Source organism: Pantherophis guttatus, chromosome 3, assembly GCF_059756535.1.
Source record: "Pantherophis guttatus breed Tessera chromosome 3, ASM5975653v1, whole genome shotgun sequence".
Lineage (NCBI taxonomy): Eukaryota > Metazoa > Chordata > Lepidosauria > Squamata > Colubridae > Pantherophis > Pantherophis guttatus.
In genome coordinates this window covers 70112518-70131091 of record NC_142065.1, presented here as the reverse complement: position 1 = coordinate 70131091, position 18574 = coordinate 70112518, and the positions used below count along the sequence as shown (strand labels likewise).

Genomic DNA, 18574 nt, shown 5'->3' with positions numbered 1-18574 from the left:
GGAAGAAATGAACGAATCATTAAAGGGGAACTTTAAAAAAATCTTAGTTCTGAGGAAGAGGAAAGTGTGAGAAAGAAAATCAAAACAACTTTGCCTCAATTTTGTTTGCTATAAGAGGAAGTGGAGAGAAATTTGGATTCAAGATTCTATTATTATACTCTATAGCAGGGATGTCAAACTCGTGCCATCACGGCAGCATCACATGACATATTGGGAATTTCCCCCCTTCCCTAAACCGGGCATGGGTGTGGCCACTGCATGACACATCTGGCCCATGGGCTGCGAGTTTGACAGCCCTGCTCTATAGCAAAAAAGAGAATTGTTAGAATCCCTGCTGTGCCTGTTTTTTGACCTTGCCAATCTTGAAAAGATGAAAATATACACGTAAAAAATGCTAGTGATGATTTACTTTGCTCTTAAGGAGTAAACTATTCATATGATAGCTGCTCTGACCAAGGAGGAAACAGAAATTGCAAAAGAAATCTGAATTGTCCTTCCTATTTTTATGCAGTTGGTATAATGTCTGTAATTAACCTCCATGAAATAGATATAATTTCTTTCCATCTCAGTGAAAATTTTAAAGTAACTGTACAAAACATTTTTTTGCTAGCCTGGTAGGATGATAGAACAAGCATAAGTGAATTTACTCCATTACAAAGGTATATTTTCAGGAAGACTGACTTACTACTAAATGAGTGAAGTTACACCCTATGTACATGTTCATTTGCTTACTTGAATGCAGATTAATTTTGTACTTTCAAAGTTAGTCTTGCTCAGGGTGTGGTCTTTTCACATTTTATTCAGACTAAACACTCATTCAAAGTTATCTTTCTTATACAACACAACATCCCTCCCCCCCAGGATAATGACAATCTAATTTGCTTTTGACCTCCTGTGTGAATAGCCATGATAGCTTATTATCCATGACTACACATGTAGTATAGACACTGTTTTGCTGGTAAGAATCACACTTAATGTCTCCTGCAAAAGTAAACACATGCTGGCTTCCCACGTTGTATAAATTTACCTTTTTGGATTAAGCATAATGGGGTTTCGTTTTGGTTTAGCATGTTGTATGAATGCTGCCATTGCAGTTTGTGTTGATTTAGTGTTGTGCAAACATTGGTTATGGAGAAGGGGAAAGACCACAATAGTCAGAATGATGCTGAAAAATGAGTGGGACTTTACTCCATTTCTGGAAAGGCTATGTTTTTCTTGTATTGCTGGATTTTTGAAGATACTTTACCTGGGTGCCTCTAAACCAGTGACGGGATTCAGCCGGTTCAGGCCAGTTCAGGTGAACCAGTAGTTAAACTGTTGGCTGGCCCCACCCCTTCCTGCCCCGCCCTTCCAGGAGTCCCCATGCACCCCATTTTGGCTCCCAGGTAAGTGCAGGGAGGCCTCCTAGGCCCATAATAGGGCGTGGGAGGAAGGTGCACCCCCCACGGCCCATTTTTGCTCTCAGAAGGCTTCAGGGAGGTCTCTTAGGCCCAAAACAGGCACGAGGGGTGGCCTGCACCCCATTTTCGTTCCCAGGCGGCTTCAGGAAAGCCTACTAAGCCCAAAACAAGGCATGGGGGAGTGGGTGATACATCCCCCTGCAACCTATTTTGCTCAGCCCAGGGGGGTGCAGGAGGCCGAGTGCTACTTGTTACATCCCCTGGCCATGCCCACCAAGTCATGCTCACAGAACCGATAGTAAAAAAATTTGAATCCCACCACTGCTCTAAACTGTACAGCAAGTCAGAAGTACCGTAATTGTAGAAATCTGTTTTATGACACAAATTTGTCTGGGAGCCGGGTTGAACCCTTTCAAGCTCAATGCTGGTTTATTGAAAATCACAACAAAGTTGGCTTTTTCCCTTACAAAGCTACATCATTGCAGAGCCTGTGAATATTTTCTCACTGATAGGAACTCTGGCCTCACATCACTTCCTGGATCTTTAGCTCAGAGCAACCTTTACCTATTGGCTCTGGTTGTTCCACACTCAGAATAACAGACTTGGAAGGGATCTTCTAATCCAAGCCCCTGCTCAGGTAGGAAACCTTGTATCATTTCAGACAGATGATTGTCCAATCTCTTTTTATAAATGTGTTGGAGTGTTTCTTAAAAGCGATGGAGCACAACTTCTGGAGGCAAGCTGTTCCACTGATTAATTGTTTGAACTGTTAGGAAATTAATTTGCTTCTTGCCATCCATTGCTTCTTGTCCTCCCTTCAGATATTTTGGAGAATAGATTGACCTCCTATTCCAGTGATGGCTAACCTTTTGGCCATCGTGTGCCAGGGGGGGCAGGGGAGGTTCGCGCATGTATGTGACCACACCCATAATTCTATGTGCCCTGCCCTGCACATGCGGCACAACCCCTCCACCCCCCACTACTGGCATGCGATGGCCCGGTAGGCCCATTTTTCTTTCTCACCTGGCTCCAGATCCTCTCTATGCATCTGGGAAGGGCGAAAACAGCTTTTCGTACTCCCTCGGAGGCCCTCCAGAAGCCTGAAACAGCCCATTTCCCAACTCCCGGTAGGACAGGAAGTACTTTTTTTGCTGTCCCCCCACCTCCAGGGACTCCTAGAGAGGCCTCCGAGGCAGTAGGAAAGGCTGTTTTTGCCTTCCCCAGATGCATAGATAGGATCTGGAACCAAGTGAGAAAGAAAAATGGGCCTTCCCCACCCACCCCAGGCCCTCCGGAGGCAGGAAACAGCCTGTTTCACTATTTCTTGTGGGCCCAGAAAGGGCCGAAAATCAGCTGAGCTGCCGTGCCCACTGATATGGCTACGCGTGCCATCTGATACGGCTTGCCATCACGGCCCTATTCTTTGTGGTAGCTCCTTAAATATGGGACCACTACTGTCACTTGGTTCCTGATGGCTATTAGCAGCTGTCTCCAAACCCTTCTGTGCAACCACGGTTCTAGTAATGGGAAAAACATCTGGTTTCAAAGGTACCAACATGCATTTGTTTCACCCTGACTACTTACTAGGTGTGTTTATATGCAGAAGAAGGAAGGCTTTGCAATCAAGGCATTTTCCTACAGCAACTATGCATATTTAATATTATTGTTTTAAATTTTGCAAAGGATCAGACAAATGCAGACAAGAATATTGACTAAAAATGCCAAATGTGGAAGGTGCCGGTAATTTATTTTAATTCCTTTTGTGTGGAATGAAACTGAGAGGATTTTCGTTGTGGCAGAACCAAGGATAACTTTGGGTGAAGTACTGGTTGAATTATATTCGTGGTCTTGTCTTATTCCTCAGCCAGAGAGGGGAACGTTTGGCTCATGGTGGTCTGGATGTGTTCTCAGTGTTCTGAGACCTGCAAAAATGACCATTTTGGGATAAGGATGTGACTTTAATTGTGCTATGGCATTTTATATTATTTGCAGCTTTGCAGTCCAGAGCTCTTATCAATGAAATAGATGACTAAAAGCTACCAAATATGTTTTAAAAAGTGATATAAAGGTTTGCCAGTTTATCTGCAACAATTGCGTGCTTGTCTTCTACTATTACTACCTTGCAAACACGTTATAGGCTTACACATCTCTATCTCTACAGCTGAAATATGCACATGACACCGTGTTATATAAATTAAGAAAGTTGCTGCTTCTACAATGGACAGTGATAGGGACTGCAGAAGACTTCAGATTCCTCAAAATTGCAATTAGTAATGTTCTTAGAAGTCGCTCCCTTTCAGCCCAATTCACCTCACAGGTTCTTGTGTGGAAGTTAAGAGGAAGGTGTATTAGGTATATTTATTGCCTTGGATCATTTATAAAAATAAAGGTGGAATTTAAAAAATCTAGAAAATTTCTTTTTCTAATAACTGATTGCATATACTTTTGAACAGAGGCAAATGAAACACTTGCTCTTTGTAACTGATTTGGTTAACCATAATCTCTATTTGTGCCTAAATAACTTTAATTATTTAAAATCAGGCGCTCTTGCAAATGAAACTAGTAAATCAGGTTCATGGAGTGTTAAAGATAAGGCCTACCATCTATTTAATTCAGATTATGTCTCATTAGATTAAGTAAGATTTTCTTCCAAAGAAATATAGAAGTAAAGCAATTATAATGGAGAAATTTACTTGCAGTTTGAACCTAAAATTATTTTTAAAAATGTCCTTAAAGTTATCTATTTCCAAGTTTTATCAATAGTATAAGAATATAGGTAATTTAGTTCCAAGTGAATGTATATATGTTACATTTGAAAAAGCATATAAAAACTAAGGTAGTTTGAAGGAAGTTGTGTGTGTGTATGTGTGTTTACCTGAAAAGATCATCCAGGAAAGTCCAGACTAAATCATGCTTTCATTTATTCACTTCATATAAAAATCTCTTCAGAATGCATCTCAACACAATATATAATACTATAACAACATACATTGTGTGAAACTTTCAGACAATAAAATAACCACCTGGAACAATGCAGTGTTCAACAGACATATAAACCCATGTATCATGCACAGCTGTGCTATTTTCATCAACTAATTAGTCACAAGTTGGACTGAAAGCTTGAAACATAGCTTTACAAATCGGCACTGTATACATGCCTCACAAGCTTTGTTGGAAGAGGTTTCACAGCACAATTATAGTATCAGTTCACATTTTGTCATAGAAACTCACATTGGCTACTTTGAAAATTGGAAAATGACAGGTGGTTTTGTGGCATTTACTGGGCGCGTCCTTTTCAACATTTCAGTAGTTTCATTTCTGATGAACAAACCATCCTAGTTCCTCAGCAGTTACCAAACCCCGATTTCCAGAATCCAAATGAAAATGAAATCAAATGGGAGCCAATGTCTGAATGCCCTTTCTGGGTTCCATATGTCTCTTTCACTGTGCTCAGGTTCTTTCCATTTTACGCAGTACAAAAAATTACAAGAAAGGCAACTCTCATTCAGAGTCTTCTACACAAATAACATCACCACTGACAGGCAATGTTAATTTATATAAATTAATACTTACAAAACATTACATTATATACAATACATAATAAATACACTGTTATAAACAGTACTGGACATGTAATAGCTCAAGGCAAGTTGAGGAGAAGAAAAGGAGACTCAGCCTAGCGAACATGAAGAATGGGGGTGGGTGGGGAGCACAGTAGGACCAAACACAAAAATTCAACTGAGTTTTGTTTTTTTAAAGGGGAGATTGTCCATCATATTACAACATGTTGGTTTTTATACGTACTGCATTGTCTAATGAGAATGCAACACTACTTCATCCTGTGTACAACAAAAATCAAAAACAGTTGAGTGGAAAACCATTTGTTTATGTGTGGCAAGTAACACAAGAGAAACCTAGATTTTGTGGGACTAATAAAGTGACCAGTGATGCAGTAATGCAAGGAGGAGGGCACCCTGCTTTATTTAGTGAGTCAAAACAATTAAACTGCGGTAAACACAAGTATTGCCCGTAGAGAGGAAGACTTTCTTCATTAAACAGGATTAGTAATAATATAAAATATATATTGGTATCAAACAAGTTTTGTTGTGTATTTAGTAGGCGTCTCGAAAAGATGTGGAAGTATTTATAAAAAAGGCACACGGGTCTGAGACAGGTGCACAAATTTTAAATGCAAAATTACGAAACCGTATTTTGAGCTGTTGGACCGAACTGGATGTCAGAATCTATTAAGAATAGAAAATATTATGATTGTGTGTCATTCCCTAGCGGGCTTGTTCAGTAACAGCTCATACTGCCTCCCTATCACCAGGTTTATTTTGTTTTTGGCTGATAAAACTTAAGCTGCAGTAGATATCACCTGTTAATTCCTGAGCAGTCATTACACACTCTTTAACCCTGACTCCAATCTCGAGTAATTGGAAAGTCTTCTAGCCAATAACAGGTGCTGGCCTAAGAGCCAGACTTTCAGGCTATAGCACATGAGACAATCTGCATGTGCGTGAATAAAATCACCATCACGAATACAGTGTGTTAAGTATCAATCGGCGATGCATCTTTTGTCACAATCTCTATATTAGTGTCCTGCTGGGAATCCCTTTTTCCTGTGTCAATGACACAAAGTGTCTTGGTACTGCTGTAATAATGGATACTGTCACTCTCTTTCTCAGGCCCATCAGAGTCTTCCTCTTCAAGAGTAAGGTCAAACTGGAACTTCTCCATCAGGCCCTGACAGTCTTGGCTGCGTTCTTCGAGGGGAGGGGAAGGGCTCTGAGGGATCATACTTTGATACCAATTACGGTTGTCTTCCAGGGTGTCCAAAATATCTTGAGCATCGGGCTGTACTAGGTCTGCCCAGGTCTCCCAAAGTGGATGAACAATATAATCAATGAATCCCACCTGCAATGCAAGTACAATCGATTTGTAATGAAATGTTGTTTCAATATTTATGAATTTTCTCTCAGCTTTACATTTAAAGCAACTAGAAATTACGGTACATTAGTATTTATTTATGCTGCGATTTATCTAACAAATCGCTCAATTTTTTTAAAGGATAAAACAGAGTGAGTACTAAAAACCATTAAAAACTAGATGGGATCATATAATCTCTGCTGTTATGATATATCTAAAGAAGGAGTGATCTAACCTGTTTAGAGGGGAATTGCCAAAACCAGAATGCTGATATTAAAGAAGAATATTGCTTTCTGTGTATTTGGGGGAAATTTATTGGGCGTGGATCATTATGGCCAGATTTGTTTATTTTATTTATTACTCAAATTTATATAGCTACTCATCTTACTGATAAAAGTAAATATTATAAAAATAGAAATACAAACCCTAGGTAAAGAAAGGATAAGAATAGCCAGCATAGCAATGGAGCTATCTAATCATGGTCCTGGTTTCCTTGGGAGGCTCAGGCCTGACAACATAACTAAATTTTGAGGGTCTTCTGGAATATCAAAAGTGATGAAGCTAATCTAATTCCGGGGGGAGGGAGATGTTCCATAAAACTGGCACCAAGGCAGGGAAGACACATGTCCTGGGACCCACCAAATGAAGATCCGTAGCTGATGATATCTGCAAGACACCTTTTCTGAAGGATCTAATGGGATGGGGGGATGGGGTGGTCTCTCAGACAGCCCGGCCCCAGGCCATTAATGGCTTTAAAGGTCAAAACCAGAACCTTGAATTGGACTTTGAAGCAAACTGGCAATCTATGCACTTGCAGAGCATGGATGTAACATGCTCTGTTCTAGGAATGCAGATAACTGTACCAGCTGAGGCTTCTGGGTACTCTTCAAGAGCAATTATAGAGCACATTGAAATTGTCCAATCTGGAGTGACTGAGGCATGAGTGGCTTAGATTTGTTTTCTTCAGGAAGGGATGCAGATATTGCATTAGCAAAGCTTAAAGAAAGCATTCCTGACTGACTCCTATTGCCACAATTCTTTCCAGATCAGTACCCAGATCACTTGCATTTCCAAGATTTCCATCCTACAAATGCAGCTCTGGGTTGGTAACCTTCAATCATAAAATGATAGTCTAACATTAGAATCAAATGTCCAGTGGAACTAACACTGATTTTTCCACCCATTGTCTAAATCTCAGCGTAGGCCAAGATCAAGGCTCTTTCTATCCTATAATCAGGTTAGACAAAGCCCAAATAATTAGCTTTGCCCTAAAAAACACTTCTAACAAAATTCATAAATTAAAAGCTGCCATTACTGTAGCAGCAAGTTTGCTGCTGCTGCTCAGTAAGTTTGTTTTATTTTTTTAATCATGTCACGCTGTTGCTATATAATTTATGGCAATTATATAAGAAACATCTGTATAGCAGTATTTGCATATGAAGAAACTACAAGGTACTGTCAGTGGGAGCTATTTTTAATTATTAGGGTATTCAGACGTAATGGAAATCATGGCATCTGTTGCCTGCTTGAGCTGAAGTGAATCTTGGATGCCTTCCTCCTCCGAGGAAAAAGAACATAGAGGAGTTCTTAAGTTTCTGTTCCAAAATTAAAACTGGTTAGTAACTATTTTTTAAGATATCAGGACTCAGGGAAAAAGCTGTTAACAGCCCGTCACATTAAACGGTGTATTATGAAAGGACTTATTAACATTTAAATTGTTTGGTGTGATGTAGAAGTCTAACTATAAAAGAAATGCTTATTGGATGTGGTTACTGTATTAATGCACTTCAGTGAAAATTACCACCTCACTAAACTGATGGTATCTTATTTTTTTTTAAAAAGGAGAAATATTACTCCTCCAAGTATCTCTTAAACAATGTAGATAAAAATGCTGGTACACTATGACATGATGAAAATCTTTACTTCACTAAAACTTTGGAATTGATGTGATTTTTAGGGTTAGTGTTAAAAAGCTGACTTTTTCTGGGATCTGTTTAGAACTTTCATGTTATTTTGCTGTTTTGTGGAATTTATTTATGGTTAACTTGCTTGAATATAATATCATTCAATGGAGAAATGTATGACATTAAGGGGAAATAATGACTGTTCCTGGTATTATCCATTATGTAATAAAGCTCAGGATAACATAAATTCTTAGTTGACAAGCAGGATGAACTGGATTGAGGAAAGTGAATGAACAATAAAAGCTATGGAAAAGTTTCTTGTCTGACTGGATTTCCTTGCTTAACTCCAAAAACCGCTGGGTGGCAATTCAGCGGAACAGGAAAATAGTTCTCAAAGGAACCCATCTCTGGCTAGGATGTTTGGTTTGGAAATCACATTTGACTCCTTCAGACACAACAGGATGTTGAACAAGCCAGTACAATTCTATTGTAACTGCTGAGGTACCTTAAGCCAAAAAGTGACAGAAAGTTCCTGCAACCTATATTCAGTGGAGACTTTTTAGTAAAATCACTTTGTTTGGTTATCACAACATGGAGAACTTTAGCTCTTTACATCCATTTAAGGAAACCTCCAGAACTAAGTTGAGAATTAATTTTTACAGTATTAGCTCAGGTCCAAAAAACAAAACAAAAAAAACCCAAACATACAAACAAACCGGGTCATTGTTTCAGAGATATTTCCTTATCAGATTCCTCAATGCCTTTAACAATGGCAGAGCTTCAATTCTTTAAAATTCAAGAGATATTCAGAGATGTATCTGTCTTGAAAGTAGCCCATGCTGAATATATAGCATTCAAACCTGAGGAGTTGGCCACAGGGAACGTTTTTACGACATTTTGCATTATGTCATAAAATACTTTTATGATAAGTTTTATGTCATAAAATATTTTATAAAATTTGTCAAATTTGAATTCCACATGAGCCCTGGATTTTGGATGTATTTTATAAGTTAGTCCATTTGAGATAGCTTGGTTCAGAGGTGCGTGGCACATAAATTAACAACCGGTTTGCCCAGCACCGAAAATGTGAGTGTGTACGCGCGCGCCCTTCTGTGCATGTGCTTCGCTCACGCGCACGGCTTGCACACATGCACGTGGCTTAAAAATGCAGCTAAATAGGACGGCATAGCGCCGGGGCAGGTGGGCCGGATCCCAACTACCGGCTCACCCAAACCAGTCCCGAAACAGCAGCAGCCCACCACTGGCTTGGTTCAAAAAATTTTGCTGTATCATGAATGTTTTGCCCAGTGAAAGGTTACAGACCTGAGAGTTTTAGTAGTATATAGATAGAAGGAACATTAGAGGCTGATGAAAGGTCTCACAGTGGCTCAAACAAAGGAAGCCTCTGCAGCCTAACCCTGACACTTTAACCACAGCATGAAAATGGCTCTAAAGTGCTCACAGTTAACACTGATTACTTCCTTGGAAAATGAAAAAGTGAGAATTGAAAACCATGTCCTATCAGCTAACGGAGGAAAGGTGCTGCATCTTGTTTCTTCACAAAACGTAAGTGGTTGGAGTAAGAGGACCTACCCTTTCCAATCTTGAAATCTCTGCTACTTGTTGACTATATTACAAGAGAAGAAACAATGGTGCCAAGCCAGAAACTGGCATATGTTTGGCTAACCTTGGCCCTTGCTAAGAACACATACTGGTCCAGTTTATGTGAAGCAGCACCATCATTGAAATGCTCTGCAGGTAGCCTTTCAGAGTTTTCCAGGAGCATAATGTGGGATTTATGGCAAACAGATCGCCTTCTATTGACAAAATCTCCTTGTGCTGATGTTAGAAAATGTCTGCATTATCCTCTATCATTCAGTGGAATTTATTATGTATAATGTTGCAGGTATGTTTTTACAAAAGTGCAAAAGGCATTTGAAAAGATGTGATTAATCTATCTGGTACGCTAAAGAGAGAAATCTACTGGGGAATTTCGCATGACATTTTTAAAAGGATGTGTTTCCCCAAGACTTACTGGTAACAGAGCAACATTATTAATCCTAAATTGGAACATTCCTGACAGATCAAAAAGAGAAAAGTCAAATACCTGAGACTTCTCCACAGAAGCTGTGTGCTTGTCACACATTGGGCTGATTTCCATTCCCCTCTCCCGTTCTTTGTCCCCTTGCTGGAAAAACTCCTCCATAATTCTATCTGTCCACTGCCGATAGAGTTCAAGAGATTTTGTAGGATTACTTAAATCAGCACAATGGACCATATTTCGGAGAACCTGCAATGCAAAAATGATAACATGAAGACTCATGTAATCATGTAAAACAGGGCAACATTTTGTCCTGTACTTGTTGGTACTTTGAAAGCAGTTTCACATTAATGCACTTTTTGATTAAAGAGATTTGTTTTAGAAAAATGTATGAAACATATCTAAAGTACATTTTCATCAAGAGACATATTAAATTATTTGAAGGAAGATTAATTGTAGATATGCAGAATAAAGTGTTACAAATTGTACTGGTCACCTGAATTATCCAAGCATAATTTCAAGCCAATTTAAGGTACAGTATCTATCATTTTCTTTAATAGAAAATTGCTTTGAATAGTTATATTCTTCTCATATCTTATTGGACAAGTCCACATAGAAGATTAATGAACTGGAGATAAACAGAAGATTTAAAGGTCTCTGTTTCAATTGTGGGCACTGGCACCTCCAGTAAAATCAGAGTAATCTAGCGACAAATGATTAGGATTATGACTAGGTAGTTTAGGGTAACTTTCATCTCATCTCATCTTAATGCTTATGGGCTGTCAGTATTTCTCAGTCTTATGTGAAGATAAACTATATCTTCACATAAGATATAGTTCACAAAACTATAATAAGGAGTATAACAAATATATAATAAAATTAACAAAAATAAAAATATATAATGAAAAATAAGTACATGTAGCCTTCATGACTTTGATGAAGAATGCATGGTCCAGATTTAAGGAGGTTAGGCATAGATAAAATAGTATCTGATTGTCCACTGAAGTCTGTACAAAGTGTTTACCTAGATATGTTTCTTTTGTCCTGGCAAATCTCTTTTGAACTGGAGGATTACCTGAAGTAATTCTTAGAACTCATGTTCTGCTTGCTGCAGTGTGAAGACACTTCTACAACTAGCCTTTTGTTGAGGACATGAAGACATGTCTTCTTCACTCCAGATCTACTCTGAAAGAAAGTTTCCACCTTTCTTCCTTTGCTTCAAAAGTGACTTGAAAATTTTTTTTTTCTGCCAGCAGAAGCTATGCTAAAGGGTCCAATCAGTTGTAAACTCTTAGGAAACTTTAGGGTGAGCGCCTGCTTTGCTCCTATTGACCACACGAGATTATAGCAGGCTACTGATTTTCAGAATCATTGGCTTTTTGGCATGGGAAAGCAGAGCCAAAAAGACATTCCATCTTTGCAACCAGCTGGTGGCAAGCTTATGCATAAGGAAACAGCACCTCCAATTACAGCTGCCCATTTCCTCAGAGCATCCATCCAGAGAATTGCCATCAATTTTTCAATTCCACCAAGGAATTATGCCGTAGGATTGGAGAACTGATACAGAAGATCCATTTGCTCTCTCTTTTAGTTACAAAAAGTAGTGGGAATACTAGGATTGAGGGAAAGGTCTCTTTTCTCCCTGGCTTCTCTTGCCATCAATGGCAGAAGTGAGGGGAGAGAAGCAACAGAAAATAGCTTTTTTAGTGCCAGAACTCTGATCCCACAGTATTTAGCCACTAGTGCCAAAGAAAGCATTTCTCTCAGTCCCTCTCTCTTCCCTCTACTTCTGGGGTTTTGAGTATGGACAGAATCTCTGTTCTGCTTCAGTGTTGAGGTTTGGTATGGGTTTACATTGTACTTATTTCTTCTTTAAGCTGGTAGGTTTTTCTGCACAACAATATTATAAGAGCCAAATCACCATGGAAGAGCCAAATTACTGTCACATTAACTAAGCATCAAAAGGGCCCCAAAGACAACTTGCCACACTAATGAAAAGAGCTATTTGGGTCGGATTGTCATTCCAGGCTGGTGCAAATTTCTTCAGTTTAATTCTTTCTATATAGGACATTTTTATGAACAAAAGAGTAACTATTATCACACTAAAGGGATTTGCTTTTAATGATTAACTATTGCCATGTTAGAAATGGAAAATCTGTATCAGTCAAGTTACCATTAAACAGGAGAGCAACAAATATCTTCTACACTAAATATTGCCACCAAGTTAATTTCTCCTGTTCTGGAAATTATATTCTGTGACATGAATATATGAAGCACAAAGGATTAGAATCTGCATAACTATAGAATAAAAGAGATTCATAGAGTGAAGAAATCTGTTCTAACATTTGCGCTGCTTTGTGTCCTATTTGAAGATTTTAAACATCCTTTTGAATATTTTCCTCAAGTGACATCTTAATATGCATCTTATTCTGAAGATATATAGAGATATTCAATACAGGAAAATAATGAGGTAAATGTTCCTGTGTCTATCACCATTTAATAGGCAAATAAGTAGAGAAAATTTTTAACTGAATTCCCTATTTTTAAGTAAAATATCTTTGTTAACATTTCCCCATTCCTGGGGCTAAATACTTAATCCATAACATGTAAAGAACATGTTGTGTGAATTGCACAACATTTACCACACTATTAATCCAAGGGAACTCTAAATTGTAAATTGTATTCCTGTTTTCCTCCAAATAGAATGCAAGCCACCACAGACTATTAAATTCTTAACTTGAGGAATAATTTGTGTGATTATATTAATTACAATACACAAAAGTGCTTATCGGTTCAGTCCCATCCCTAACAATAGTAACAACATAGGCAGACATTTATACTGAGAGAGCCTCAGAAGTATCTAGATGACTCCCTCTAAAACTCCCAACTATTTTTTTCAATCCTCTTTCTTCAAACACTGCCTTATTCACTGCTATGTTAAAAGTGGCCTTTCTTAAAAGAAATATACATGTGCTACAGAAAGACTAGTTCCCTGCACCAGAGCAAGAATGTGTTACATGGGAAGCTCATAGGGTTGAGTGAGGGGGAGGGAGGGAGAGAGAAGGTATGACAGCAAGATAGCTTCCCAAACAGACCTGTATTCTATCAGTGTAGTTATCTAGCAGGAGGACTCCAGAGCTTGTAACTTTTTTAGTTTCTACCATCGTCTTTAAATCTGCCAGAAGTGACATGTGCTTGGACATATCTGTTGCCAAGACCTACATGAAAGGAGAAAGATTGTTTTATTTTTTGTTTTCGGGAGCAAAGCGTCATTTTCTGTTTTAACAAACAGCTAGAATATTATACAGAATCACATTCTTACCATGTCTATCACCATTTTCCTGAGACTTTGACGTTGTTTCTTGGTCAGATTGTGGAAGATGTCACAATGCTCTTCTTGTAGAAGCTTAAAGCCAACAGCAAGATGGTGGTTTTCCAAGACGGACTCATCATTGTACATTAAAGCAAGTTCAGAATCTAAATAAGAGAGAAGTCATGTATTTAAAAGGATCCTTAAGTACCATATATGATTTTATATCTAAGGAATGGCTTTTATAGCTACGACATCCTTCATTATGTTTGAAATAATTTATTTTTAAAAGAGAATGTAAATAAAATTAATGAAAGAATTTAAAAAATTCTTTAAAATTATTAAAGAATTTTAAAAAGAATTCAATGGTAGCCGAAATAAAAAGGCCACAGGTTTATTAATCCATTAAGATACTCTCAACTCACTTCAGATAAACTCCCAGTGTGTAAATTGAGCATAATTTTACTGATTACATACTTCGTTAGTTATGATTGTTTCTGTGTACTATTATTAAGTATCATGGAAATTGGAAAACCTTTGTAATGTGCAGATGTGGCCTCTATTGATAAGTAAACTCTGATATTCTCAACTTCATTTCTTAATGAGTATTCTAGATTTTCTTTATTCTTAATAAGAGAGTTCATGAGAATTAATTATACCCATTGTATGCGTATATGTGCGCACATTAAATGAACACAGAACTCACTTGTATTAATAAGGAACTGATTGGAGACACCAGGGTGATCTACATCGTGAATTGCTGCTGCAAAAATTGCTGCCAAAATTTCTAAATCAGTGAATACAGCCTAGAAACAGAAAAGATCAACACATAGACTTCAATGATAAATATAGCTCATCGTATCTATTAACTTATTACAACCTCCATAGGAAAAAAAATGCGCAATTAAAACTGTACATAAAGAACTGAAATCTTTTTTAAAAAAATTATTAGCTACTGCCAATTCATTTGGCTATGTATCTGTGTTTTGCTACAGTTTTTTGTGGGGATGCAGTAATTCCAATACATCCTCGACAAAACAGTAAAAAAGTAAAAATGTAAGTTTTGCAACTCACGTTCAAGTAATTTTTTAAAATATCAAAAAAAGCAGAATATTGCATAGGAAGCTATTAATACGATCTTATCTCAAAAATGTAAACCCACATTTATATTCTTAGCAATAAACTTGAAATAAATAAATCTGAACTAAACTATAAGACTTAATTGGTGAAAATCTAGCTTTTACATTAGTGAGATGACATAAAGGCATATTAAGGAGTATAAGATTCCATTCATTTGGGAAGGAGGTGAGCTTGCAGAAGGGCATGATTGCTGAGAATAAACAAAGAAACATTAAATGGGGTTCAACCAGAGGTGAAATGCTCCCGGTTCGGACCGGCTCGGGCGAGTAGGTAGCGATGGCGGCAGGCAGTTCGGAGAACCAGTAGCAAACATCCTTGCCCCCGTCCCCCATGCCCAGCTGAGCCACGCGATCATCAGAGGCTTTTTTTCTTTTAAATGCCTCTGACAATCCAAGCTCTGACGATCCCGGCTGAGTTGCCTGCCGATCAGGCAACTCAGCTGGGATCGTCAGAGCCATTTAAAAGAAAAAAAGTTTTTTTCTTTTAAATGGCTCTGATGATCCAAGCTCTGACGAGGGTTTTTAAAAAACCCTCTGATGATCAGGCAACTCAGCTGGGATCGTCAGAGCTTTTTGAAAGCATTTTTTAACATGGTTTTACATGTAAAAAATGGTTTTAAAAGTAAAAAAAAAAATGGCCACGCCCACCCAGTCACATTACCCCACCACCACCAAGCCATGCCCACAGAACCAGTAGTAACAAATTTTAGATTTCACCACTGGGTTCAACAGAAGATTTGAGAAATGGATGTCTACTTCTCATCACATGTTTTTTAATCTTCTAAAATATTATGGGATTGTCTATACTGTACTGTTCGCTTCAAGCAATCATGGACCTATATCAAGATGACAGATTACACTGTGAAATTCTATAAGCTCACCTATTTTCTTTATGTAACAGATTGGAAATTGGTTAATTAATTCAATTGCCTTGTGTGAAGGAACTTGTAGAAACAGTCGTGCTGTGCCAGAGGTATCAAAGCTAATGAATGGTGCATGAAATTTTACTTATTTTTACATTCAGCCTATTAATTAAAGCACGAGGCTATGACAAATTACCAAGTGTAAGCAAATTATTGTTTGTCAGGGGTGGGGGGAAGCAACTCACATCCAAAGCTGGTGTGGACAGAAGAACATGAGTAGATTGGGCTACATCAGCTGCATGGAGACTATTATGGTAAGCTACATCTGTGTGGTAGTGGTCTTCCAAAGTCATAGTGTAAGCTATAAAGGTGTCTGATGAGATTTTGAATGTCTTCAGTAGATCTCTTTCCTGTACAGAGTAATAGAAATTACAAGTAGTCAAAGTATGATTAAAAACCCAAAGCCTTTATTACTAAGAAAAGATGAAATTAGTACTGTTTTAAAGATATAGCAATTGGAAGATGATGATGATGATGATGATAATGATAATAATAATAATAATATCACAATTACTAACCTGGAAAATTGCATACATAATGCAAGTGAGAGGTCTACTGTGTGAGTATCTTGCAACATTAAATATATTCAATCCCCATTTATTCAGATCTTCTAGCTCCTAAAGAAAAATATATATAAAATAATGAATGCATAATGCATCATAAGGAGAATGAGGCCATATGTAGATTATAATTGCATTTATATAGAGATATCAAATCACTTTTTCCTTAAATCCTAAGGATACAAATTCTAACTACAGTTAGAATTACAGTTATCCCAAAAATATGACATATGAAAGGAGAAATAATTTATTATATTAACTAGTTTCTGAAAGTGTGACATTCCCTATCTCCCATTTTTCCTTATCCCTCCCATTGAAACTGTTTAACTGAGAGTTGATCTATATCAGTTTCAGGGCTGGGATAGTTCAGAAATTAATTTGAAGTCTTCCAGATAATTGTATCAATATATTTTTTCCTCTTAACAATAGTTTCTAACACTTTAGGATTAGAACTTTCTTCTTAAGAACATATTTGTCCTAATCCACTTGCATTGTTATTTTCCAAAGCTGTATCTAAACCTCTGAGTAAATTTTTCCACAACACAGCAGAAAATTGCCAAGATCATTGGGGGTGGGGGGCAGATTAAACTATTCCCTTTAGCTAAATTAATTTTTACAGTTTTATTTTCAGTAATTAGCAACATATTCCATGGAGGAAGTTACTATTACCATTTCTGTCTTTCAAAGCAGTCTCCTCAAAACAGATGGAAAAGGAAAAAGGATTTGTGAAGTATGACTAATATGTCTAGTTTACACATGTATTTGCAGTCTTCATTAAAAATACAAATATTATGAATCACACTGACCTTAGCTAAATGATCTTCCTTTTCTGTTTTCACACCAAATCTTGAAATACTAGTGTTATTCAAGCTTGAACTGTGCATTAACTTTTTTACACCACTGATCTGTGTCATAACCTGTTGCTTCTTCTTTTTCTCTCTGTCCTTCTGTGTAGGAGAAGGAATCTCCACATCATTCTGCTTGTCTGTATTAAAAAAGGATAAAAAATAATTTCAAATATTTATTAAACACATTGAGTTAGATCCAAATAGATTATTTTGTACCTGACAAGCTTTTGAAAATGGGCAGATATAGAATTTCAGAATTGTTTTCAAAATTGTCAGACACAAAATGAAGAATGCCTTCATTCCTTTGTTATTTTTTAATTAGATTTATATCCTGCTTTTTATTCAGAAACTTAGCAAAACAGTGACCGTCCCCTCCACTTATTTTGACCAATAATAAACTGTGAGGTAAGATGGGTTGAGAGACCATGACTAGCCCCAAACGATCCATGATTATCTGCTCTAAGCTAGAGCAAAATTTCTTGAGAAAACAATCTTTTGCCAAGGAAGCACTTCTCTACCCCTTCCAGAATCCTGGAAAGCATTAATGGTTGCTAAGTAACAATCTTCCTCAATGTTTCTCTACTTGTAAATATTATTGTTATTAACAATAATATTATTAATACCGTAAGCCACAGAGTCACGGAAGTGAGATAGGCAGCCATATAAATTCAACAAATTAAATATTTGCCTGCACTAATGTTATAATTAATAATGTTATAATTAATACTGCACGTTACTACCCAAGCTTATGGATATGTGGTTATGGTGTGCACATCTCTAATGTTGACATCGGAGAACCTTCCCCAGTTTTGTACTCTTGAGAGAGGACTTCAATTCCCAGCATTCCTTAGCCTCCATGGCCAGAGCTGAGAATTCTTGAAAGTCAGAGAGTTAAATTACTCTCAGCTGGAGAGCATGCAAATGAAGAAAGGTTATCAAAGAATTTGTTCCACCACATTTTGCCCTGTTAATTTTATAGCTTCCTAGATAACTTCCTGTTTCCTCAATCTCCTTTTCTGAAAAGAGATCCTTTCACTACCACGGAGATTGTTTCCTTAAAGATACTGAAATGTTGAGGTTGGCTTTGCTCAATTTTTTTTTTTTACAAGAAACAGATCCAATGTTAACTTAGCATACCTAGGAAAGTATTAGAAATATATTCAGAGACTTGATTCCCTGATCGGCTCATTTCTGAAAGATGTGTCAGCTCCCGGTTTAACATTCTCTTGAACTGTTGGTAATTAGAACATAAAAATTCAGGTTAAGAGTCTGCTTACTGGTGGATATACAATGCATTAAAATCCATATTAATTAGAACATATACCACATGACTAAACAAGACAGTCAGAAATACATTAAAACAAATAAAAAATATTTCCTAGTTGTCATGCAATCATCCACTGTTACATAAGTTTAAGGTTTAAAATATCATTTTTAAAAAAACAAAACAAAAGGTAATTACACTTTTACATAACTCTGGAAAACTATTTAGATTTTATAGCAGTTTTTGATTTCAGGTG

General features: G+C 37.3%; 1 protein-coding gene across 6 annotated transcripts in view; it reads right to left on the bottom strand.

The window, feature by feature from the left end:
* Positions 1-4304: 4304 nt before the first annotated feature.
* PDE4B (phosphodiesterase 4B) overlaps positions 4305-18574 on the bottom strand; it is a 273652-nt gene continuing 259382 nt past the window's right edge. For all 6 annotated transcript variants that reach the window (XM_034433271.3, XM_087891079.1, XM_034433274.3 and 3 more), the window contains 9 exons: positions 18192-18285; positions 17013-17191; positions 16165-16263; positions 15832-15996; positions 14291-14390; positions 13597-13751; positions 13370-13492; positions 10341-10523; positions 4305-6317 (listed from right to left, as the gene is read on the bottom strand). In XM_034433271.3, the coding sequence (XP_034289162.1) occupies positions 5952-6317; positions 10341-10523; positions 13370-13492; positions 13597-13751; positions 14291-14390; positions 15832-15996; positions 16165-16263; positions 17013-17191; positions 18192-18285 (1464 nt within the window). In that variant the 3' untranslated portion in view covers positions 4305-5951. The remainder of the gene's footprint in view (positions 6318-10340; positions 10524-13369; positions 13493-13596; positions 13752-14290; positions 14391-15831; positions 15997-16164; positions 16264-17012; positions 17192-18191; positions 18286-18574) is intronic.